This window comes from Lepisosteus platostomus, chromosome 13 (assembly GCF_059453375.1).
Source record: "Lepisosteus platostomus isolate fLepPlt1 chromosome 13, fLepPlt1.hap1, whole genome shotgun sequence".
In the NCBI taxonomy this organism is placed as follows: domain Eukaryota; kingdom Metazoa; phylum Chordata; class Actinopteri; order Semionotiformes; family Lepisosteidae; genus Lepisosteus; species Lepisosteus platostomus.
In genome coordinates this window covers 16,805,323-16,832,156 of record NC_142623.1, presented here as the reverse complement: position 1 = coordinate 16,832,156, position 26,834 = coordinate 16,805,323, and the positions used below count along the sequence as shown (strand labels likewise).

The 26,834-nt window shown below is 43.3% G+C and overlaps 1 protein-coding gene across 1 annotated transcript; it reads right to left on the bottom strand.

Moving 5' to 3' along the window:
- Positions 1-500: 500 nt before the first annotated feature.
- Positions 501-25,304, bottom strand: hook2 (hook microtubule-tethering protein 2). The gene is made up of 22 exons (XM_088603563.1): positions 25,099-25,304; positions 23,159-23,241; positions 21,819-21,891; positions 20,701-20,751; positions 19,559-19,691; positions 19,290-19,357; positions 18,536-18,598; positions 17,840-17,920; positions 14,345-14,508; positions 13,288-13,428; positions 12,219-12,420; positions 11,353-11,463; positions 10,693-10,780; positions 9,792-9,858; positions 8,227-8,364; positions 7,490-7,577; positions 6,567-6,601; positions 5,704-5,786; positions 4,904-5,007; positions 4,082-4,186; positions 3,383-3,454; positions 501-2,950 (listed from the first exon to the last, which is right to left on the bottom strand). Exons 1-22 carry the CDS (start codon positions 25,141-25,143, stop codon positions 2,810-2,812), a joined length of 2,136 nt encoding a protein of 711 aa, XP_088459689.1. The 5' UTR covers positions 25,144-25,304; the 3' UTR covers positions 501-2,809.
- Between the last annotated feature and the right edge of the window lie 1,530 nt (positions 25,305-26,834).

The following is a 26,834-nucleotide window of genomic DNA, read 5'->3' as shown; positions in this document are numbered from 1 at the left end:
CATTAGCAGAGCCTGCAGCTGTGTAGGTTCAGGAGAAGGGAGCCCTCAGTCACACATGACCACCTGACCAGGTGGTCACCCTTGACATGAGGGCAGGACTATGACCTTTGAAATTCTATCGGACTTCCATCTGAAATCTAAGAAACCAGTCTCATCCAGCTCAGACGAGAAATAAAGGAGAAGAAGGTCAGAGTTTTATTCCCGATTGAGATTGAGCAGGATACTTTTTTTTTTAGTTTGGTAGTTGCCTATAAAAAGTTTTGAGTATGCATAAGAAACAAACAACTCCTGTAAACTATGGATTAAACCATTTTTTAAGTGAGCCGGTTTCACGTTAGAGAAGAATAGCATTTATTTATGGATTGTGCAGAAACACAAACACAGCTGAATTGTAACGTGAACCTCTGGCTTGTCTTTTAACATTTCATCTCCCTTATTTTTATGATTCTGAACACAAAATGGATTTAAACGTGTCAAAGGACAGAAACATGACCACTGCAGTATCTAGACCCTATTTTATTTGTAGTGCAAAAGAATTACTGACAGACTTGAGTTTTAACTAACAGCCAGTATATTTCCCACTGCCTAGATTCCCCATGTAGTACAGAAAAAATTAAAACATCTAGAACAAAATATACAAATCCCCCTTTCTCTCACCCATAATCTTTAGAACCTGTTCATTTACAACAGAGCTTTCTAATGTAGCATAGGGTAGCAGCTCTTGAAATAGACATGACTCACATATCAGAAAGGGACAATGTTCAAGAGCAAAAGTATTACACTGAGCACACTGGCAGTTAGAGAGCTCATCATAAAGTTCTTCCTGTTATATTGATGTTTGTCAAACTAGGGCAGCAGCGGTGCCTGTTACGTTCAGGATGTTTGTACAGAGCATCATTCCTCCTTATGTAACAGTACAATTACACTTTGGAATGAGAAACAGACCTCAAACCTCAAAGAATTCCAGCAATAAAACCTGATCCAAAAAGCACAGTCTTTGGTGCCTTTCAGATTGTCTTAAAACCTTAAAAACACATTAAAAACTCCCATTCTAAAATGGAATCCCTACCCCAAAGCCTAAATCAGTCATTCATTGATTCTGAGAAACTGAAAATATTTGACCAGTGTTTTTGACTTGCTCATTAGAACAAAAAATGGTAGTGCTTGAAATGGCAAGAGGTGCCAACAGTATTTCTAGCAAGTCACAGACAAGCATTTTGCCCAGCAACATATAAGAATGCAAGAGGCGCAGCTTGTAAACATGGTCACTAATCACAATAGTGTCATTCTGAGCTGCAGGTACAGTCAGTCCAGTTTTTGGGTCAGACCTCCAATATGATTGATGGGTCAGACCTTCAATCTTAATTAATTAATTGCCCATTTGTCAATCTGATCACCAGCACAAATGTAGTGAGGATCTAAAATTTGATTTCCAACTCAATGTAGCTTGCAGGTAACATTTAATTGTACCTATGCTTGTCTTCATATAATGCAAAAAAAATGCTTCACTTCTGTAATGGTGTTCACTGCAAAATTATAACAAGGCTTATTTTCATAATTCCTTCATAGCTGGTTTGAGATTAACTGTACATGAAATGTGCAGTTACAATCTTGAAAATACAAGAAGGCTAATGTGTAATTCACAGTCAATGGAGACTTAAGCTTAAATTGATGTTGTGCATCACTGAAACTGTTCAGAGGCATTGTAGTTTGTTGAGATTATTTTTGTGGTGGAAACATATATAAAATAATATTAACTGGTATAATCATAATTTTCACAAAATTAAAGCTAAAAGGAAAGCAAAAGTAATAATTAAATGCAGCTACTAAACCATGATCAAAAGTTTCAAACCTAGGAAAAAAAGCAGGGCACAGATTTTCGTTCTGCTGTTCCCCTTTAAGACCTTGTGTGCCCAATGTAGAGGACTGTTTCCTTCTCAACCGCAAAGCCACATTTGTACAACAAATCAAAAAAAACTATGAAAAAGAGGCCACATTTTGCTTCTAGCAAATGAAATAATTCTAGACTTTAAAATATATTTAAAACACTACACTAACTAAAAAGTCCATAAAATGGAGTGTTAATATCAATTCTGAGATCTGACTTTAGTGTTTTGAGGCTGGAGACGGATACCGGATAAAGTACTGGATCAGATCAACAAGTATCATAATACTCCAAAGGAACAAAAAAAATAAAAAACTATACTATGCAATTTGACTGACATGTTCAACCCCATCAACCCCTGCTTGAGAGAGAGCTTCATGGTTGCCAACATCACTCTAAGACCACCTGATTGTTAGAAGAGCTGGACCAGCTTCCTCTAAAACAAAACGGCATGGAGGAGATCAACACAGAAAAAGCACAAACATCCGTCTCATTTCTTCTACAGTCTTTCATGTTGGGTCAAATGAGGAAAACTCTAACTTTCTCTATACACAATTGGTATTCTCAGCACCCTTTCAGCAGCTCTGAAAATCAAAGTTACTCCAGGTCTTCCAGCAGGTCTTAAAGACTACAGTATGAAGAGTAGGAAAATGGAGAAGCTTCTGTAAGTTAGTTATAGAGAAGGGGCTGTGCTCTTTTAAGCAGCTGAGCCAGTTAATCCAACACAGAAGGGCAACAGCCTAGCACACCCTCCCAGCTCCTCAGTCCAAACATAAGTGCATATCAGTCTGTAAACAGCACAGCTGTGTTGGTACAGTAGGAGAGCTCTGCACAAAAGGAGTCTGAATGGCAGGGAAGAGAGCGAAGCACACCAGCCCTCTTGTCCAGTTGTGGCCAACCAGGAGTCCAGGGATGCCCCACCTCTTATCTGGGCGAGCCCGGCTGCAGCCTTGGGGACAGTCCCCTCCTGGCGTTGGTCGACTGCCTCTGCTGGGCCAGGAAGGACTGGGCCTGGGTGGAGCCGCCAGCTCTCTCCATTGTGACTTTCTGATGAAGGGCCATGCCCTACAGAAACAGCAAGCAAAAGGAAAAGCAACCATCAGAGGAAAAATGCTGATAATTTGCCATCAGTGACAGCATCGAATATCACACCTCCCACCCCCCCCCCCAGTCACAAACCGTGGTAAAATCAGGGTTTGGTTTTTCTCATTTTTAATTTTGTGAATTGAAAAGTGTCAGCAGATCAGCAGTTCCATCAGTCAGAACAGTTACAGGAAAAGTAAAAGGCTGATCAGAGCTCTTTGTCACTCCCTGCAATTAGACATCAATACTCATCTTGACAACTTTCTTTAAATCATATGCAAAACTTAAATCCCTGTACTGTTTTATAGCGTCTCAGATTAAGATGGTCGGACATTATAGCAAACAGACAAATCGACAAGACTGGGTACAGTGTTTTGAAGCTCGCCCACATGCATGGCAGGCGGCCAAACTCACCATGTTGTACCAGGCAGTGATGATGAGCTTCTCTTCCTGGTCGTGGCGAGACCTGGTCTTCTCAAAGTCATGCTGCAGGGAGAGCGGATTTTACTGTCTGGACTCCAGAAGCAAAGGCAACTGCTCATTAAAAAAACTGGTCAATTGCCATGAAAGCCACAAACTGTCCTACTACTAGATTAAAAAACAACCCCACGCTGTCCCTCCGTAGATTTGTGAAGTCAGTTGACTGCTATAAAGAGCAGCAGTTCAAAGACAATGTCTAGTGCCAAGATGACAGAAAAAGAGAGGTAGTGGGACCATTACTTTAGAAGTGGACAGTGAGTCCCCTTCCCACAATCCTTGTGCTTGGGGAACCCATCTAAATGCAAGGAGTAATGTCAGCAGTGTCCAACACTAGACCTGCAGATCAATGCCACCTCCTGGCTCCCATTTACCCACGCAGCTCTCACATGACTTGAATAAAACAACCACTGCCTCATGAGAATAACCTGATCTTCAGCAACTCTTCAGTCCTGAAGAGACCCCCAGTCCTCGAGGTTTATCGTTATCCAACTATAAACCTCAAGGACTGTGGGTCTCTTTAGTACCAGAAGCTAAATATCACCCAGTGACACAGAAGAAAGGTGCATTTGGATCCATGGGCATTTAATGAACACCATTAGTCAAAAATAGAAGCACATGGTGACAAGCTCTCACCTCCAGATACTGGATCTTCCGGTCCTTCTCGCTCAGCTGGTTCTTTAGTGCCTGGACCTCGTCGGACACAACCGGCTGCTGCTTGGGGCCGAGGGTTTTAATCACCTGTCAAGCACCAGAGTTGGGCCACAGGTCAGTCAAAGAGCAAGAACACATAAAAAACCGACAGCTCAGGGTTCTGCTCCTTTTAGAACTAGACATTATACAAGGGTTCTGCCACAAAGTTTAACAGTGAAAAGGAGATGGAAGTCTTGATGTGGACATACCAAGTTACTAGTGCAGGAAATAACACCTATGTATTCTTGATGCATTGCCTTAAATGTGCAGTGTCATATGTGAAGCATGATTACAGTGCAGGATCCACAGAGACCAGACACGTACAAAACAAGAAGCTCCACTACAGGCTGTCCAAATCACCTGGCTCAACCCGTCCCACTAAACTCAATGCCTGGAACTGGAACTGATTGCAGAAAAGGGCTCCTGATCTCATTCATACATGGCACAGTTTTCCACAACATGCAGGTGCCCTGTAACAATCAAAAGGTGGCACCATCCAGTAGACCCAGTTAACTGTTTGCCAATCCTGCATGTGGCATTAGAATAGCTGTTTTTTCTAACCAGGGTATCTGCCTACTTGTGTCAAATTCTCTAGTTAAATCAGACTCTCAGCTCTAACCTTGAAGTACCAGTGTGTCTCTGGAGCTTCTTCCTGAGCTGGGAAAGTCTTAGCGAACTTGCTGGCCCATGACAATGCTCTGCAAAGACACAGCCAAGCACACCATTCCCATCTGCCCTGCACACTGCCCCCTGCTGGTGACTGACCGTGCGTGCCTTAACCATGTATCTCTTGTAGCGATCCTCCATGGCCTTCATGTCCTCGTCTTTTTTCCGCAGGATCTCCTGAAGCTCGTCAATCTTTCTCGCCACTGAAACAGCAAGGAGGGAGAGGAGCCTTGGTCACAGCATTCCAAATACAGGGTACTTGTATATAATTCCTTACACTCATATATTCTGGTATATTCAAATAGCTTTAGAAGAACTCCCCTCCACCACCACCATGTAGACCCGCCCGCCAGTCCTCTCACCACACATCAGCTGTCAAAACACTGGATGACTAATCCCATCTCAGATCCTGGGAAGCTTGCATTAAAAATATGTAGACTGATGGACGCACAATAACTTATTCCCATCAAAACTCAAAAATTAGATTAGCTGGTGTTTCCCTGGGACTGGGAAGGACCATCTTAAGCAAGGACTGCAAGACTGTTACCTTCTAAACTCACTCAAAAGTTATTTAAAAACAGGAGAGACCTGGATTTTCTGCATGCTTCCAAACGATAACCTTATGCCCTAATGGAGCCTATCTAGCTGGTAAAAACCCAATGCAAGGACAGAGAAGCAGAACAGCGTCAAATGCAGCTGTCAGCTCAACTGCCAACACCAAGCCCTCAACCCTCAGCTCAGAAAATCAGCCCCATGCTCGCTTCCCGAAATCAAGACCCTGAGGCTTTTCTGAGGCCGTTTTGTTTCTCCCTCACTGGACACTTCCAAAACGAAACAAGACAACGTGGTTTGAGGGTCTCCCCTGTGCTACGGTCTCAAAGGGGAAAACATGAACACACTGCCGCTGTCTGCGCCGGGCTCCAGGTCATCAATGTACTCCTTCTTCTTCTGGAGGTCTGAGTGAGCTTCATGCAGCTTCTCCCTGGACAGGCAAGAAAAACACTGCATTAACCAGCAGGCAATTAAAAAAAACAAAAGAACTGCAAATAAGCCTGTGCTGACTTACCGCATAGCGGCAAGGCAGTTCATGGGCAAAGCAACTCGACAAATTGTTTTGCCCATATTTCTCAAACAGTAATGAGCTGCACGTACAGTTTTTTTAATCTGGGGTAATGAGCTACACGTACAGTTCTTTTAATCTGGGGTTAAGCGGAGAATACTTCCATGCATAGTAGCAGCTTCTAAGAGCCAATGACCAAAACACCTCCCATTTACGCATTGCAGGGCTCAAGAACAAGCTGCAATGTATGCGTTTACAGCTTAGACAGCAGCACACTTAACTGGCTAGGCTCCACATGTCACAGGCGGTGACTGGCAACAATAAATACTTGACCCTGCCAAACTGCTCCAAAGAGGATCGCTCCGATTTTCCCTAAGGGCAAGTTTTCCCCTGAGCCTAGAGGTATTTGCTACAACAAGCAGTGTGTGCGGTGGCATGGGAATGGCTTCATTGTCCTTGACATATCCTGGGAATGCTGGGGAGGTGTAACCAAGGTTCAAGCACTAAATCTTATCAACAATCCTTGCAGCACAAGCACGAGTTCCCTCCTGAAGTAAAATCTGCAATGACTAGTGTCAAAAATAAGGAGAATAGAAATACAATCAGATATGCAGCTGGTATTCATTGGGTGGAAGAAGCATGGTGTGTATATGGGTGGGAAGGAGAGTAATCTAAAAAAACACCACAAACAATTCTACTCACAGATGCTCCTCCAGTTTCTTCTTCAGCAAAGAGGACTAGAAATGGAAAAAAAAGACGACCGATGAGGTTTTCTTTTTAAAAAAACCCACTATATCTGCTAATGCACTCGGAACTCAAACTGGCATGCAGGGGTGGGCTGTACTTACGATAGCCTGTGTAGAGAACAGCAAGCAATCAGGGGGAGAAAGAAAAATCAGGTTAGTGATTCCACAGCAAGGCAGGGTGCGTGTTAACTTTCACACACCCTGCAAATCACAGCAAATCACAACAATCAGATGAGCAGGGTACACGATGTGTTCCACACAAACAGTTCACTTTGATATGGCCTGAAAACACACAGGTCAATCAGAGCCTACAGCTCACCTCGCCACCCACATCTCCTGTTTCTGTAAATACAACCCAGGACAAGCAGTATATTTACAGGGCCTAAAAATATCCCCGCATGCCTACTGGCCCCTCCGTGTCTTTATGTTGCCTGATCTCCACTGGGTGTGACCAATATATTTCACAAGAGGGCTCGGGTTGATAAGGGTGATTTGAAGGAAAGTCCACGCTGGCCCTCTGCAACAAACAATTTCTAAGCGGGAATCGGTGAAGGTGACTGGCTAAGGGATGCAAGGATATAAAGTAAAATTCAATTAAAGCAAGAAAAGGCGAGGTGAAGACGCTCATCTGAAGGAGTCAAGGTGCGTCACATCATTAGCAGATAGAGGGCCTCACAGGCCTCATCAGTCAATCAAGGCCCTTTAAACAGGACGAACCAACTCATTTAAGAAAGCACTTTTTTAAGGAAACAGATGGAGAGAAAAAGCACAAGATCCTGGGAGCCCCAGCAGTGCATACATACAGCAGTGCCCTTTGCAAGGAGACCCCCCACTTCCCCTTGGCAGAGAAACGGTGAGCAATCTCCATTACGCACTCACATCCTCAGTCTTGCTTCCTTGCTCCTGCAGGGCTTTCTGCAGCTCCTCCACCTGGGACCGCAGCTCGGAGACCTGCTGCTGGCTGAGCCTGGCAAGGGTGGGGGATTGTGGGGGGAGACGGCATGGGATCAGAGAGAAACAGACACAGCCCCAACACACATTTCCCCTGCCTTCCACAGCTGATGCCTCCTCACTGGCTCCAGCCTTCACAAGGGCTCAAGAGTTACTTTATTCCCCAAAACCGACTTGCAAGATCAAGTAGGAAGTACACAGCTGGGAGTTTTATGTACAGCTGTACATTTAGATCCTGAGCATAAAGTGTCCAAGCTTCCAAATACCGTTGTGATTATGCAAGCTCCATTTGGTGTACATTATAGTCTCTGTGTAAATATGGTAGGCTTGGCACACTGTCATGGAATTGAAACCCCTGTTCCACATCACTTTTATCCATATCAGGATTTTCAAGCTGCTGGCCCATGTGTTCAAAGCCAGGAAGAGCCGTTAGGATATTTCATGCTATTGATTGTTAGCTTCTTGTGGGTGCTTGGACACAGGACACCCCTGGTGTGGTTCAGATAAGCATCATGGATATATATTAGATTTTTGTTAGTGGAAGTGTAGTATTTCTTTTGCAAGAGCCTATGGCTAAATTGAAAAACACAGTTAAGAAACAGGAAGGCCAGCCAGGCCCACCAACAGATCCTGCCCCAGACTCGAGGAAGGACAGATGGACACACCTGTTCTCAGTCTCCAGTCTGTTCTGACTGCGCTGGGCCTCCTCCAGCTGGCTCTCAGCCTCTCCCAGCTTCTGCCGGTAGCTCTCCTCCTGCGCACACAGCATCTTGTTCTCATTCTGCAGCCGGACAATCGTCTCTCTGGCAGTGGAGAGACGGCACACAGGACACAGAAACACCAATTTACATCCGCCAGCCTGAACACATTGACCCTGTGTTAGAAACCCTACAGTAGCTACAAGCGTCTTGAAAATTTTATTGACACTTCACAGTGCAGGTCCACCATATTTATCTTAACTGGTTGCACAACACTATTTGTACCTTCACATGAAAGTCAGTGTACTGTACTTGGTATTTATATACCCAGCTGTCCCATGCAAACGACAACATTGTGAACCCTATGAACACTATGGAACAATAGCATTTGATGCATGTGCAAATGGAACAAAGAGAACCACATTTGCATGGACATGGCAACACACACTAAGTAGATGGTGTTCATGTGAACAAATTAATGTCCATAAAGTCCAGCACATGTGGAAAGACAGAGAAACCAGATGCACAAAGCTGTTTATTGTCAGCTGCCATCCTCCGGAGAAATGTAGCATTTGAAATGTGGTCTTGTATGCAAACTGATCATATTATTTTGCTCCTCGTGGATTTTTCACAATTTTGCTTCTTGTACGGGTCTGCTAGCATCTTATGCTGCACTGAATTGTGAATCACTCTACAGACACCATCGGGTTTTTTTTTGCCTCAGAAGCTCCCGACCAGAAGGATGTGACGGCACCATTCTCAAGGACCCCAGTCATCCCAGTCACAAACTGTTTTCTCTCCTACTGTCCGTTAAACGGTATCGAGCTTGCAGAAAAGACATTTCATTGCCAGCAACTACTGCTGCATGCTGTATTGTTGTGCATTTGATAAATAAACTTTGATTGGTTGATTGACTGATGTATACAGAACAAGACAAGCTTGGATCCCAATGGTAAAAAATAAAGATCCTATATGGCCAAAGGGTCTTTCTGGTTTTTGTTGCAGCTTCATCTGTCAATCAACAAGGCTGATTATTGGCACAGGTGGAGGTTCTCACCCCTTGCCAGCCCCAAGAGGTCTCTTTTAGCTGAATGAAAAGACAGACGCAAGGCTTGGCCAGAAGACAGCAATTCGTTCCTGTTAATTAAACAATTTAGTAGCCGAGAGGAAAAGCCAAATAAAAAAAAAAGAATAATCTTGGTATTCACAGTGGAAGATTAAAGAGAAAAAGAAAAACCTTTAAGCTCAGATTTCATTAAGGAAAACAAACTAGAAAAATGCCTCAGGTGACTTCAATATTGAACAATCTCAGGGCACCTAAAATAGTTAAATAGGGCCTGACTATGTTGGTCCAAGAGATCTGGAAGAAACAAGGTCCGTCACTCAAGGATCATTAACAGCACTTTCAAGTGTCACATAAGAACACGCTGTAGACCTTCCAGACACCCAGGTTTCTCTGTGCATCTAGATTCCTTCCAAACAGGCAATGCATTAGCTTTGTCAACAACAAATGGCAGTTTTACAGGATTCACCTGAACTCTGTGGGCAAACTATCTGCCTGTAGGTTACCCAGTGTGCTGGAATCTTCATGGAGTGCGCCTGGAAGAGAAAACAAAAACATTCGAGATGCAGGTATGAACATACTTTAGTGACAACATAAACGGCAGCAATTTCCAACTCTAGTCCTAGGAAGCATTACATGGTCTAGATTTATAATCCAATTAGGTACTCATACACAAGGTAAATGATGATGCACACCTGTTTTATACAGAGCTCATGCGTACATAAAAATGGTGTAGCTGTGGCTGGACTGCAGGCTCCTGAGCAGCTCAACCAGTAAAGGCAATTAACAGTGCACTCAGGTCTCACTGCAGTGATCTGAGCAGTTTGATCTAAAAGGAGACTGGATCGTGGCTTCTAGCAAGACTGTGGCTGAGATTACTGAACTAATGTCCCACAACTGGCAGAGTGCCATTCAGTCTCATTTTCTCCCAACTGGGTATAGGAGTCCCTGCAGAAAAGCCTTACAAAACTATTGATAACCACAGGGAATGCCAAATTTCTGATGATAGAAAAGCTCTGATGTGTTATTTGAATCCCTCAGACATGATCTAAATCGGATTTACATCAACTTGAAGAGCCCCGATACACATTTGATCAAATGCAGAAAATGCAGAGTGTAACAAGTAAAAGACTCCTGCTGATGTTTATATTAATGAAGCACAGTAGAAGTGTGGGACTCCACTATTTTTGGATGGTTCCCATTATGAATATGGCAGGGCAGTGCACAAAAAATGTTTGTTACATTGTTAATGTATACCAGAATGTAGACGCAGAAGGCAAACTTTTAAAGTTATGACTAAGATGATTTCCCTGTGACTCAGCATGCCAGTACTGCTGCCCCCATGCCCCGCCCACCTGTCCAGAGCTTACCTGCTTGGCTCAGGTACCTCTGCTGCAGCTGCATACAGCACAGCTCATCATAAGCCTCTCGCAAGGTGTCTCTCTCAGAGATCAGACGCTGCAACAACAGGAGACACTTCAATGAAGTAACGCCTGCGTCGCCTGTTGGGAGCTCAGGCAACAAGAAACAAAACTGCAGCTTTGAAAAACCTTCCGCTACAACAAGCTGATCATGGTTTCTTTCTTAAATTCCAAAACAAAAAAAATTCCAGTGGCACAAAATCAGCATCTTATAGAATCAGTAGTCAACAATAAGGCTGTTCTCCGGTTAGACAGTAGATGTCAGTAATGATCCTTGAATGACTCCCACAGATCACAGTTCTATTACGTAGCCCACCCACAAAGAGAACTCAACAAAACACTTAGCACTAAACAGAGTATCTGGAGAGCTAAGCCCTACATGACATGCTGGGCCTAACACCTCCACGAAACACAGAAGAGGCTGATGTTTTACGAGGCTAATTGGAAAAATGCAGTTTATACCTCAGCCTTTTCACAGTTACCACAATAAATGCTTTTATATTTCAGTAGCACCAGCTTTACAACAAAAGGCTGCTGTGACACTGTAACTGGCACCAACCCACTTCACCATCTTAATTAATATCCGAAACCTGAAGGCCATTCGCCTACCTCCTTCTCCTGGAGCAGGGCCTCATACTTGACGTGGAGGGTCTTATACTCGAACTGCCACTTCTCAGCCTTCACGGCCTCTGCCGAGTGCTTATCGCTGAGCTCGCGGACCTGTAGCAACGACACAGGCCTCTCAACGATACGCCTCTTCCCTCTGCATGCCCACACCCCCCCCCCAGGTCCCACAATATTGCCAGTATAACCACCAGCTCCCCCCTTACAAACATCTCACAGAACTAAACTGTCTCCCTAGTCCTCTGACTCTGACACGAAGGTGGAGATATAGTAAGAAAATACCCAGCTGTGGAATAGCTTCACTTGTCTATATTACCACTATTCCCAAGTCTTTACTCATTAGATCAAACAGTTCCTGTAAAACTCTATGATCAGGAATGAATATCACAGAACAGAGGAATGAAGATCAATGCAATATTCACTTAAGAACAGTGCTGGCCCCCCTGAACCCCCTCTCCTGGTGTTAGGAAAACAAATTGATGAGAACAGAAGAACTACCCAGTCAGGCTAAAGGTTCAAGTCAAATTCAAGGGTGTGCACTTCGAGCAGACACTAGAGATACGACAAGTCCTGCTGCTTTTAAATTCAGTCCAGATGTGAGCCAGGTCATAGCCTTTACAGTGCACTTAAGGATTAACCTGATATTTAGAAAAAAGGAAGGAACTTGTCCACTCACGCATGCCTGAAATCTCAGATTACTCCAATGTTGGGACAATATTCTGAAACCAAGGTATCTGAGAGTTACATTTTCCTCTGTTTTTTGGTCTCTATCTAATCAAAGAGCTCTGTCCACCCTGCTGGACTGAGGCTCCTCCAGAACAGGGCTGTGGGACACCAGGCTCCGTGCGGACCTGTCTCTTGTAGCTGTCCAGCTGGCTGCGGACAGCGTTGGCCTTGCGCAGCTCCTCCTCCAGCTCGCAGGTCCGCGTCATGTAGACGGTGTTCCTCTCCTCCAGCAGCCGCACTTGCCTGCGCAGGTCGCCCAGGTCCTCCAGCTTCTTCTTGTAGGTCTCCACCATGGCTTCCAGCCGGCTCACCTTGTCCGAGGAGTGTCTGTGGGAAGCGGATCGGCAGATGGGCACAGCACCACAGCCAGCAGGGCCGGCTCAACCCCCTCTGACTGAGGCCACGGCACCCAAGCATTTTAATCAGGTCCCATTTTTCTATTCTTCTGCATTAAGAAAATGAATTACCCGGCCAAAATAAATTCTTTAATTGGTCTCAATTGGTTATTAATAGGAGGCACAAACTAGCTTTCTAAACCTGGTTCTTGCAATGCTAGAGCCCTGGGCTTTCCAATGCTTTGTTTTTAAGCATCTAAAATATTTCTGATTTCCAGATGCTAATGAAGTCACAATGTAAAGTGACACTGTGGGCTAAGCATTTAGGGCAGTGCAGTGGCTCTGTGGCTAAGGTTCTGCGCCTGTGGCTGGAAGGTTGCCGGTTTGTATCCCGCGGCCGGCAGAGGAATCCTACTCCGTTCAGCCCTCGAGCAAGCCCCTTAACCCCAACTGCTCCAAGGATGCCGTATGAATGGCTGACTCTGTGCTCTGACGCCAAGCTTCTCTCCCTGTCTGTGTGTCTCATGGAGAGCAAGTTGGGGTATGTGAAAAGACAAATTCCTAATACAAGACATTGTATATGGCCAATAAAGTGATCTTATCTATAAGATTAACTAAAAAAAAAATCTAAGTCTTGCATCTAGATGAATAAATAAGACCTGTGCCTTCAAGCCAAACGCTTGGTAGTTGATACACCAATGCTGTTTGGAGACCGAAATCACCACACCTATTGTACACAGATAAAATCAAAGAGCAGAACAAACAAAAAGCTTTGTCCTTTAGAAGCATTTAAAAGGTGCCACATTAGCCAGTGACAGAAGGGGGCAGTGGGGAGGGACAGCAGCTTGGTGTGACTCACCGCAGGACATCCATCTCATCCTTGAGGGACTGGGCCTCCTCAGCCAGGCTGGCCAGCTCCTCATTCCGATGCTGCTGCTCTAGCACCTCCTTCTCCAGTATCTCCGCACGGATCCGCATATCATCTTTGGCATTCTCCAGCCTGTGTCATGCAGCATGTGCAAGAGGAAATACACTGATGAACATCCCTTGCAGACAGGTTCTAAGCCCAAGCCTGCCCACCTAAACATGGCAAGAGTTTGTCATGTTTAAAACCCTAGCGCCAGCAGCCATAACACTCTGCAACTCACAACTGGCAACCCGCTGAAGCTCAGCAGGTGTGACCCTGGTCAGTTCCTGGATGGGAGACCTCCTGGGAAAAACTAAGGTTGCTGCTGGAAGAGGTGTTAGTGGGGCCAGCAGGGGGCGCTCACTGGGGCTCCTAATGCCCCAGTATAGTGACGGGGACACTATACTGTGAACAGGCACCGTCCTTTGGATGAGACGTAAAACCACGGTCCTGACTCACTGTGGTCATTAAAAATCCCAGGGTGTTTCTCGGAAAGAGTAGGGGTGTTACCCAGGCGTCCTGGCCAAATTTCCCATTGGCCCTTACCAATCATGGCCTCCTAATAATCCCTATCTACAAATTGGCATCATTACTCTGCTCTCCTCCCCACTGATAGCTGATGTGTGGTGAGCGTTCTGGTGCACTATGGCTGCCGTCGCATCATCCAAGTGGATGCTGCACATTTGTGGTGGTGGAGGGGAGTCCCCATTACCTGTAAAGCACTTTGAGTGGAGTGTCCAGAAGAGCACTATATAAGCGTAAGGAATTATTGTTATTAACAATGTACTGGTATTAGCACTGCTTGGTGGACTTGCCTGCAATTGACTGGCGTCCCAGCCAGGAGGTGTCCTGTACTCTCAGTTCAGTTAACAGAGAGATGCTCCAGCTACTAAGGCTTAACAAGAACTTAACCTACTGTTCAATTTAAAGCAAAACTGGATAAGTTTTAGAGTTAATCTGGTGCCGGAGGAATTGTGGACTGTAAACACGGACTGGTGTTGCTCCTTACCTGTAGTTCTCCTCCTGCAGCTGCTCCATCTGGCTCTGCAGCAGCAGCAGCTTTTTGCCAGTGATCCCAGCAGAGACGTCCAGAGGGTCAGAGCGGCTCAGTCTTTCCTTCAACGACCTCGTCTCGGCCAGCAGGGCGTTCTTCTCCTCCATGATCGCAGACACCTGAGCCGGACAAAGAGGAATCCAAAATCAGGAGTGCGTGTATATTTATACTATTAAAAATGTGGAAAATTATACACGTCCTGTGTTAGCTATGCCGTGCTGATGAGCAAAAGCTGCCTGCAGCCTGCAACTTTGATTTGATACATAAAAAGTACAATTAGAAACCTGTTTAGATGGATAAGCATTCTACCACTGTATAACAAAATTGAATCAATATTCCCATGATTCATAGTCAGTGCTTACTGTTAAAACACCACAACCTCAAAAACACAAATACACATATATTACAATGCCCTTCTCTTTGTTTTGTTTATAACAAGACTAGCTTCCCTTTTTGTATGATATTTATTCTGACATTTTAAACTAATTTGGAGAGTTCCCCCACAAAGTCCACATATTTAAAATCTTAAACATCTGACTTACCCAAGTAATTTGTTTATGACTTTAAGGTGAAATTCTGGCTAGATCAAATGTTCCTAAGCATCAAGATAACACATATGCATATGTGAAGAGGTTTAGAAGTACCTTTAAAGACATCCAAAAAATGAAAACTATCAAGAAAAACCAGGAAAACATGGTATTCCTGCATATCTTGCTAAAACAGTCTGTGTAAAAGGCCAGAGCGAGCAGGCTGCTGGTACAGCGGTGAGTGTCATAGCTTGATTATGTTTGATTGCAGGCAGAAGTGTGTGAAGTTTGCAAATTCTCCCTATTTCCACATGGTTTTTCCTCTCACCTCCTAAAATCATGCTGATGAGGTTAACTGGGGTCAACATGGAATCTGTCCATGTTGCGATGGACTGGTATACTGTTAGGGGAGCAGTCCTGCTTGGCTCCAGGACAGGCCCAAGGTCTGAAGACAAGGCCCGACTTTTTTTCTATTTGTAGAAAATCAGCATTGCTCTCACTGAAACATACACAGCCCCTGCCATATTGATCAAGAGCAGCCCCAGAAATGCTGCCACTCACAGGGTAAATCTTAGGCCTTGACATGACCATCTTCATCAGGCCTTGTCTGGCACAGAAGGCCAAGTAAGCAGACGGCCTGTGTGCCTCGCCCGTTTGCACTTTGTGTTGGAGCTATATTACCCTAAACCAGACCAAACCAAGGGAACAGCGCCTGCGTGCCTAAGTCTTTTCAGTTTCACAGGTTGGTTGTGCTTCATGGACGAGGCCACTGTGCTGGTTTGGCCTCCATGAGCCGCTGGGAAGTTACACTGCAGCAGACGAGAATTAGTCCACATTCCAGATGCAGATGCACATTAACAGTCAGACATGCAAGGAGCTGGGTGACCCCAGGGAAGTGCCCACGTGGCTACTTCTGGACTGATCTTCAGCCAGCTGAAGTAGACCAGTAGCTGACAGGTTAATTCAAAGCGAGTTGCAGACCTAAGGGGCGTGGACCAGCTGCTGTGACAGGACCACTTATATCGCACCCTTGGTTTGTCTCACTCAAAGGGCCACGCATAAGGGGTCTGTGCAGTACCAGAGCCGGAACCAGCCATCTGCATGTGAAAAAGCCATTTCCTTAAACACCTGCACCGGACACAGGAGCATGGCTTTAACGGATTTCGAATCCAATTCGATGTTCGTAGTGCTGGTGCAATTAGTCCACTTGCTGGCCAGAATATTAGCAACACCCAGCAAATAACGAGCAAAACTGGGCCTCTTCCAGCTGCAGCAGGAGCACAGCTGGAACTGGATACATATTCCGCAAAGTTCCAAGACATCTGGCCTTCAGATGACATTGGTATTCATTGCTATGGAAAGCGGATGAACGTACTGCGTTTCACTGAGGTAGTTTGCGCATCTCCGTGGGGGAGAGTGTGCCATTTTGGATACTGAGTGCACACAGCTGTGAATAAAAGAAAAACTACATACTATACCATATGGCTTCACAGCATACAGGTAAAGGTAATGTCACACCTGTATGCACAATAAAAATTGCAAAATAATTCTGCTTCCAGTAGTACCCTTCTAGGTCCTAAATTCATATTTGCAGTGCTTTATAAAATATTAATTCTGACCATCAAAAAGATTTCAAATATCATTCCTAACACATCAGCCGCCTAAGCAGAGTTTAGATTTGGAAGCTTTTGCACTTGCTCTAGAGCTTGATTTCCGATTAGTCAAAAGGTGAAATACACAAGTCTCCCTGAATCCGGTCCTCATGGTTTCTGCAGGTGACCGCTTGTTCTGATATACAGGGCCCGATTCCTTGCTTTTCTATAGTCTCCAGAGGGCCCGAGACCGGAACCGCAATTATAGGAGACCTAGTGCATTGTACAAGACCTCCCTTCAGAGGCACATTATTCAAATATTCATACATTACCCAAAAGCAAGGTTCAGAATGAGAATAAGTAAATCTGAACCCTGAACCATGCACCTGTTGGCACAGCTGATGTGTTGGCAATGAATGATATTTAAAGTCTCCTGAAAACGTGCTTGCAGGCCTATGACAGCTCTGAGCGAGATAAGGACAGAAAGGAAGAGTGAGGGGTGAGTCACGTGCGTGCGTCAGCGCTCGTTGTTGGTTAGACAAGCCAGAATTTCTTCAGCCAACACACTTACCTCACTGCCATTAACACTGCCTGACTGCGAACTTCGACCCTTACAAAGTACATCTTTATGGGACAAACAGCGCTCTTTAGAATCACACAAAACATAAAATAGCAGATCTCATTCCTAAGTCATATCTTTAGTCTTCAAAGCACAAAAAGCTTGCACTCCTTCTAAAGAAGAGTTTAATTTGCTGTTATGTAACAGGGCATCTGCACAATGGTTTAACTACAGGATCTAAGTTGTGTAACAGAGAAATTCAAAATCATCATCCAAATGTGGTCCATGATGGTTAAAGTGAGTTCCCTCCTCTATGTATAAGTGTATTGGCATCCTCTGGTACAAAATGTGCTAAATAATTGCAAGCAATTAATTTCTTTAAAATGATCTACAAAGTTTCTGCTATTTTGGAGGAAATAATCAGTGTTGCAAAGTCAAATTGCACACCGGCATAGCTTTGGGCTTACAAAGGCTTCCACATTAGTGTTTATATGACACTAATGTCGTAGAATATCACACTATATGACCATGTCTCGTGAAAGTGAAAGTAGTGAACCAACCAAGCAGCACCAGTTAATAAGTCTACTAGTTAATACAGTTGTAGATAAAGGGTTTTATAATTAGAATTAACAAAAACCTTTTTTAAGAATTAAAGAAATCATTTAGCAGCCAATTGCTCTAAAAAGGGGGAAGCCTGGTTTGGGTATCACACTCCACATGCCTGCGTGACCCATGCACTCTGACCCCTCCCATGACCCCAAGCTGGTCCTACCTGCTGCTCCAGTTCCCGACATCGCTGGGTAAGATCCTCCTTTTCCTCCATGTCCTCACTGAGGAAATAATACTTCCGGGACTGACATAGAAAAACACAGACACATCAGAAAGGAAGGAGGAGAATGTAAGTAATTGACAATGGAAGAATCCTTAGCATCACAACAGAATATTAAAATCCCATCAGGCAGCTAACAGCTATCTGATGCTCAAATACTGATACATGCGTTTATATCAAGAACTGATGTACAGAACTACTGTAGTGCCTTACTTACTGGGATATCTGTTAATACACAAGATGGACTTTACTATGCTCAGAAAAGCTGTATGTGATTCAAGTGCCACTTAAAACTACTGTCTTAGTGTATAAGTTCCATCCTGCATAAATTACACTGGCTCACTGTCAGCACACTGCTTTAGCATAGCAACACTGCTCACATATAAAGCACTGCTGGGCTAGAGCTACCTTTTATTGTTGTGTTGTTACATTTCATGTTGTACCCCCAATACATCTCATTTTTACATGTTCTTAGGCCTGGGTATGTGTGCAAAGGCCTTACTCTTATAACATCATTGTCGTCTGCAGTTTTGTAACTGTGTTTGCTATCCTGATCCTAACCTGATGAGGTCTATGCAAACTCATGCCGTTCCTGAAGAAGGGGTTTGTAGAAGAGCCAGAACACGGAGCAACACACACCTGATAGTCAAAGTCTCCATATGTTTCAGGGCTTCCGGTGTCCACTGTGTCCTTGGTCAACAGCTATGTAATGATAGCAAGAACAAACAGAGGCATTAAAACAAGCTTTGGTAGTGTACACAGCCTTCCCATAGTCCCTCCCTCCTACACCCCCGTGTCAAATGTCTTTTCCCAGACGTTACATTTTTACTCCCTCTTGGATTCCTTCTTCAAGGCCTTACAAGTGAAGTCAGCAGTTTTCCAGGCTTTTCTTAACGTCTGCAGCTGTGTATTCGGGGTGGGTAAAATTTAAGTCTTAAGTTTATGTTTAAACTGGACTTGATTTATCCCCAATTGTTTTACACATTCAATCATCGGTGATTACCACCATCACAGATTTCAACTCTACTCTTATCTCAAGAGGAATACTGCCGAATTGCATAAGAAAGTATGGGCTGTTGGTTCTTTGGCTGGATGTTGGTATTTTTTATTTCTTTTGTTTTGGTTTTTAAGTGTTTTAAATATCTAAAAACAGATTTCCAAAACTCTTTCAAGGTTAATCAAACTTCCTGAACACATTAAACTGTATATCACTTTATTTTTCTAGTTTAACATAAAATGAATCCCTATTGGAAGTAAAAAAATATATAAATCTTTACAAAAAGCCCTTATTTGGAGAAACATAACTTGACCTCCTCCCATCTTTGAAATGAGGATTGCAATTCTGGCAATGCAAAATAATACAGATAGGAAAAACCACACACGCAGATCTCACCTCCTGGATTGCCGTCATCACCACATGCTGCACAGACTCCTCCAAGGTCATGATTTGCTGGATATGTTCTGCAACAGAGACAGACACTCAAGAGCCGACAGCTGGGGCGCTCCTCGTGAGCGAACAAGATGGTCTTGTGCACAGATGAGTGTACCAGGGAAGTCTTGCAACTGCCACGTGAGCACCAATCCAACCACTTTCATTCCCCGAAACCTGCACGTGGGGTCCCACTGGGCAGTGCCATGTTGCCCCCCTCACTACTGGCTCACCTTGCTTCTTCTCGCAGCTGACCGCACAGCCCAGCACCAGCTGCACCAGTTTGCCCAGTTCCGTCACGTCACTCATCTCGCCAATGCGGTTCACGTCAGGCAGGTGGATGTCTGACACCTGGTGACCCAGCACCTACTCACACCAGGCGCAGGAGACAAGGGGGGGAAACCCATCAGGATACGCACCTACATCCATTAGTCTTCAGCCTCTTTATCCAATACAGGGTCACGGGGGACCCAGAGCCTATCCCAGGAGGCAACAGGCGCAAGGCTTGGGTACACCCTGGACAGAACATCAGTCCAGGACACGGACACGGACACGGACACGGACACGGACACGGACACGGACACGGACACGGAACCAGTTGTCAATTAATATACCAATTTGTCTTTGGACAGTGGGGGGATACCAGAGGACCCAGAGGAAACCCACACAAAAAAGGAGACAACATACAAACTGCACCCAGCTAGAAACCCAGGTCTAGAATTGAACCCAGGGCCCCAGCACCGTGAGGCTGCAATACTAACCACTGCACCAACATGCTACCCTACGCACATACTGTAAACATACAGAAACCGCTTGAGATCTAAAGTCAAACTCTTTTTTTCAGGACACCCAAAAAGCCCAGAGAGATAGTTTCCTTTCTGCAATAATGATCAATTTTATTTTTACAAAAGTCAAAAGCAGAAACTGAAGGGAAGAGCGATTTAAAAAAAAAAACAGAACCGGTTAGCAGTTCTTTACACAGAGTTGTGGAAGTATGGAACACTGTTGAAGACGATTCCGTGGATCGCATCAAGAAACAGCAAGATGAAGTCCTAACAAATGAGGAAGATGGACTCGAACGGCCTCTTCATTTCGAACCCAATAGGCACACTGACTATACAAAGGCCTGGATAAAATCTTTCAACTCATCCACCAGTTTCTGCACACAGTACTTAATGGCAGATTTCCTTCAGGAAGACAGAAGAATCTGCCATTAAGTTCCAGGTTTTCACTCTGTAACAAGGTTGCAGATGGAGGCTCAGATATAATACAGACCAAAACTGTTAAATTAAATGAATTACATTCATGACAAGAAAGCACATATTGAGGTGCTGTTCTTTAAAAGAACTCTATGGACACCCAACACAGTACTCACGTCATGGTAATACTCCAGCATGCTCTGAAGAATTTTCTTCAGGTTGCTCACCTGTGGAAACAGAAGTAGTTTGTATCAATGCTCACAGGCTGGACAAACAAAAGCAACACATAAGCCTCCCTCCATAGATGGCATTCGCCACAAACAGGTGCTGAAACTGGAAAACAGCAAGGCCAGACAGTGCTCTGTGAGAGAAACTGTCCAAGGAAGTACAAATAAGTGAGGGAAGCATAGTTCTTGAGATAAAGAGGACATCTATTTCCAAAAACGTTTCCCTCAAATCCCACCGAGATCACCATTGCCATTTTAATGACTTGGACCCACACAGAGACACAAAAAACTCCTTGGAAAAAATTGCTGAAACTTCCTGTTTTTTTTTTTCTTGTGGATCAAAATGCCATACTAAGATGAACTCCCCCCTCCCCTCCTCCAAATATACTATTTCCTAGCATCTAAACATCAATGTTCTTTATGAGTGTCTACTTCAGGGCCTGCATCCGCAAGCCACCAGATACAGAGGAGTTTGTGCAAGCTTTGTTTTGTGCTTTGCTGCTCCTTATTACACATATACCCTGCACATTAAGGCTGTTCCATTTAACACAGTAGGGATCTTACAGCAGTCTGCAGCCCATAGTCATCAGAGAGGCTGACGAGTTACTCATACTTCCGAGAAACTACACCATCACACACCTGTTAGTCAGTTATTTTTCCAGCAGCACCTCACTGAAGGTGACTTAGAAGAGACTTAGACAGACTCAGAAGAGAATGCACTACCTTCATGACCAAAAAGCTGATTGATTACTTAAGAATAGTCATTCCTAGGAAGTGAATGAACCCTCCATGTTTGACATTCAAAATCATTCTAATGTCACCCGCTGAAGATTGTACGGCGAGGAAACCTAAACACAACTGAAAACATTTCGTTAAACACGTAACGCAGTCATGTCAGTCACTTCAGAATTCCTCGTTCAGTTGACACTTACTGAATTTGCCGCCGAACAGCGCAGTGATCCTAGGGTTTGAACCAGTGAACCTCCTGATAAGAAACCCCTTTACCTTTAACCCCAGGACTTCCTTGCTGCGTTCTACAAAGACCAAGATCTCTGCCCCTTCCATACCTTCAACCTCCAGTTGGTGTTGCTTTCCTCTTTGATTCGACAAAGCCACGCCTCATTGAACCAGGAAGAGTCTCTGAAAAGCACAGAGGAACAGGGGGAGGATTACAGCACAGCCACCACCTTTGGTCTGCAGCAGAGCTGGGAAACCCAGGTATCAAGAAAAAAGACAGGTTAACTACAGAGAAGTGCATTTAAAACCAAGAACAAAACAGAAGGAAATTCTTTACAAAATTTCCATGGTATTTTGGGACCTTATGGACCTGATCTCATGATAACTTATTGACTTTACTCATCTAACTGGCCACAAACATGAAGTACTTTACACAAAGGGCTGTGGGAGTGTGAAACAAGCTGGCCAGCCAAGTTGGTGAAGTAGATCCCTTGACTTCCTTTAAGAAAGGCTGGATGAGATTCTTGGATCAATAAGTTACATCAAATAGGCCAGATGGACCAAATAGCCTCGTCTTGTTTGTAACCTTACCTTTCTTGAAAGAAATAGGCTATTGGCTTCAACATCATGGCTGTTCCACACTCCCACATCCCTCCCACCTTTGGCTTTGCTTTCCACTTGTGCCTTCTGGTTCATGAGTCACCATTCATTCCAAAACTCATGACGTTTTGCTAACTTGTTTAGATTAAGAGATGTTATATGGGTTACATTAGGATCCTGCATCCAAACATTTGAAAGATAAACTCGGGCTTTAGCAGGGACTCACAGATACAACATTACAAATGACACGCTCACATAACCAACACACACAGCAAGCCAAAATCACACCACTAACTTTGACTAAACCCACAATCCCGATTAACAAAGCTACTGATAAGGCTGCTTAAATATTAATAAATGTCTGACTCCGTGCGGCATTCCGGAGTTTTGTTTTTCTATAACTGAGGAAACCTATCTATTTATTAAATATTAAGATTCAACCACACCTCTGGATGATTGTCAAATGACATGTAGATGAATTTACTGCACTTTTCACTTAATGGGGAGTATCAAAACTATTTGTTTTTCTTTTTACACAGTACTTGTAAAAGTGCATAAAAACTGGGAGGGTGTCAATAAGAAAGTGAAGAAAACAATACATGAAGTTTACTTTGTACTCTATGTTATGAACTCAAGACCCCTGGTTTCATTAATTACTCTTTCAGAACGAATACACATCTTTAAGAAGCTAATTTAACCACCACTTGATTCAGTTAAGTATCTGAGACCTAACTTGGCAAATAAAGCCAAAAACACTGGAGCTATTTCACAGGCCCAGGATTTACTACCCCTGCTAACCAATCCACCTGTTCATGACCTTTGACCCCCCCCCTCATTTACATGACCTTACATTCTGTGCAGCACATGTGCAATGGCAACTCCATTGGTCAGGTCCTGTTTGCTGGTGCAGCAGGGCACTTGAAATATCTGCAGCTGGGGGAGGGAAAAAAAAGGAAAGAGACAGAAAATGGTTATTGGTCCAAAAAAGAGTTTTGATTGTGACTGCACAACCTGGGACCCTTCATATGCGACACATTTCACATTTGTACGGAGCTTCAATTTAAAATATTACTGAGACTTGAAAGTTATACCTCATCTTAATCTTGAACTCTGTAAGTATCTTAAAACCAAAGGAATTGAACTGGGCAAATACATTCTTTACATTCTTTACATTCTTTTAGCTATTAGTAATTCAGAGAGCTGGATTGACAGCAGGATAGACAAGAACTGGGGACCCTGGTGTCTACAACACATACACACTGTGTTCAGACACAGGGCCTCTGCACACCACCTATTTAAGAAACTCTCCTATTATGCAGCACTGAGATATCTGAACAGCCCTGCATCTATAGTACTCTTGCTTAATACAAGAGGAACTGGAGGTGCAAACATTTGGCATCTGTGATTGGCTGAGGAGCCAGTGGTGAGAAACTGCCACCTGTGGGATCATGACTGAACCTTTCTAAAACACAATCCACCCAAACAATCCTTGCAATTCCACACTATCCAAGATATGACAGCTCCTACAGTACTTCACACAGGTGTTGCTTGACTGCAAAACTACTCCCTTATTACATATATGATGCTGAAGATTAACACCCACTTCCAATGAGACCCCTAAGGCATGAAATCTGAAGTCAGCAAAACTAATGTTTATTTCCAAATATGACTACAAATTAGGAGATTTGGCATCCTTGTTTGGACTTGTTTTTAAATACCATATCAAAATCCTCCAATGCATCTGCCAGTATAATTTAGTTACAGACCCCTCAATTACAAATACCAAAGTCAGCTTTTCGATTTTGCAATGGCTGGAGGAGCTCAGGTTTTGATTTCATCCAGGCCAAATTAAAAAATATGGCCAAACAGCTATCGCTTCCATCTGCTTTTTGTACCAATGTTTTGTTTCAGATGGGTTTGTTTGTTCTTTTGCCTGGTGTATTTGTCCGTCTTGTGCCTTCATTTTCTGTAAATAACCCAGCTTTCAACATCAACAAAGCAAAAAATCCTGTGAATATAACGCTCTTAATTAAAGGCTGAACCTGTATTCCTTGTTTTGTAACGACGCAAGAACGCATTTGCCTGTTCTTGTAATGGACTTTAACAACTAAAACTCGGATAGCTATTGCGCAGTGAACTGGATAAAAAAACTCGGCTGAATAAACTTCGCACGCAAGCTTAAATGAAGGCCTACGGTTTTTTATTTTAATTTGATTTGCCTTGATATGATTGGGCTGTGACAGTTACAAAAGCTCGTTCTTGCCCAAAATGAAAAATATATTCTGGGAGGCATTACAAACACAAAACAAATGGCTACAATGCACATTTGTTGCTGTTGTTAATAGGCACATGTATAGCTTTATATACATTTGGCTGACCTCGATATACATTTATGCCTTCAAAATCCCCACTAGAAGTGAAAAGTGTTGTAAATCTAGTGACCATTTTTAAAAAGGTTTAACTGTAACGAATACCATAGCCACTGTGGTATAGGAAAAAAACATGAATTATTTATCTCTTATTTTACTCATGGTTTTCTTGGGGTTCGTTTGAGAATATATCAGAACTGTAGAATTTTCTACACGCACGGTTTTCCCGTCTTCATGATCTGCAGTCGGTTCAAATTAAATATCAAATTTCCTCGGAGGGCATTTACCACCTGTTTCTCTCACACGAACTGCTTCACACAAGCCAGTCATGCACGGATAGGGTCAGGTTTCTCCTGACTGTCTTTATCCATCCTAGCGTCCAATGCCGGGAGAAAAATCTAAGAAAAAGGTAATGTCTTACCCAGTTTAACAACGAGTCACACAGCTCAGCTTTATCCAAACTCATGGTGGTTTCAACGTGGGAAATATATGTATTGCTCCTTAATTTGGAGTTTGTTATTGTTGATGTCTTGGTCTACAGCCCGAACTTCGACCAGGAATGGCCGCCCCCCCTCTCTCTCTTGCACAATTTTCCTCTCGCCTTTTCTCTATTACTCGCCAAATAAACCCTGTGGGCCGCACCCTGCTCGGCTTCCGTACATGGGACGGAATCCATAGCAACGGATTAGTGAGGGGTGACCGATGAGTGCCTTGTTAAAATTGACAATTTTTTAAAAATAGAACGGATTTATAGCCATCATAAAAGTTTGTTTTACTAATTATGTTGTTATACTAATATCCATGAAAATAAATGGTCAGCGTCTTCTCCAAATATTAATCCGCTTAAAATATAAATGGAATTGTATGTTAAAACTATTCAAAACGTCAAAAAGCAGAAAGCTAAACGAACCTGTAACATTTTAAGTTGTGTTCTTTTGTTTCTTTTAAGTATTTAAGTACCAGTAACTATTCTTATAATGTATGTATACATTATGTATACCTACAAGTACGTAACTGCGTCAGCATACGTAGGCTGCGAAGGAAGAGGTTTATTCCACGTGGAGCCTTCAGATGTGAAGGAGGTTTCACAGCCTAAATATTGTGCCTCTTTTCTTTTCCTTTCAGCATGGAATAAAATTTTACCTATTCCCACGTACACATTTTTAAAATTTTAATTATTGTTATATGTTTTCTGTTAATGATTATAAACGAATGTATTAAAAAACATTAAGCGTCTGTTAAATTGAAGCCCTTATGCAAGGTGACTTACATGAAAGAATCAAAATTTGTACAACCGATTTGGGCATATAGATGTGATGTGTAATTATTCTAATTAGTTGTACAAAAGCGCTGTGTGTCAATAAAAAAAAAAACCCTATGGGATAATAATGTTTATCTTATAGTACAATTTCTACTCCACCCAAAGTAACATACACTGCGATAAGAGGAAATAAAATAAAGGATAAGTTTACAGCATAATCTATTGAAATTAGAAAATACAGTCCAAAAAAGGGTACAGAATAAGTAACAAAGTAAACAAGAAGGTATTATAATAAAAACCAAATAAAACAACATTAATATTAATATTAATGTAGCTGGTATTAAGTCATTCAGTGCTAATGATGACTGGCAGATAGAGGGGCAGACAATGTCTGGGAATAACAGGTGCAGGAGAAGTGTGAGAAGACACTAGAGGTAGTCAGAGGTGAAGCAAGCCTGATGTGTGCAGCTAGCTTGTTCCAACATGGAAAAGCAAAAACAAAAAAATACATTAATGCATGGAAGAGTGAAGCAACAATGTTCTAAGTGGTTAGTAAGTGGATAAGAAGAATAGATAAGATAAATGACAAGATGAGACAAGGGATTGAAAGTAAGACTGATGAATGATGATGAGTGCATGTATACCTGGATTTTTGGAATCAACAGTTTTTCTTTGCATTTCGCCTTGAGAGTGATGGCTCCTTTGCAGTACGATGAGAATTAAATAGGACAGACAATTTCCCACGAGCCCCTCCCCCTTCCAGCTCATCAAACCAATCATTTTCTGAGTTGCTCCAAGCTCCACGATGCCTCACAGGAGAGCTAGTGCTGATTGGAGGAGAGGCGCAAGCCTTGCTGATGTCACTGAAAGGCTGCAGGTGCCTGTGAGGTCACAGC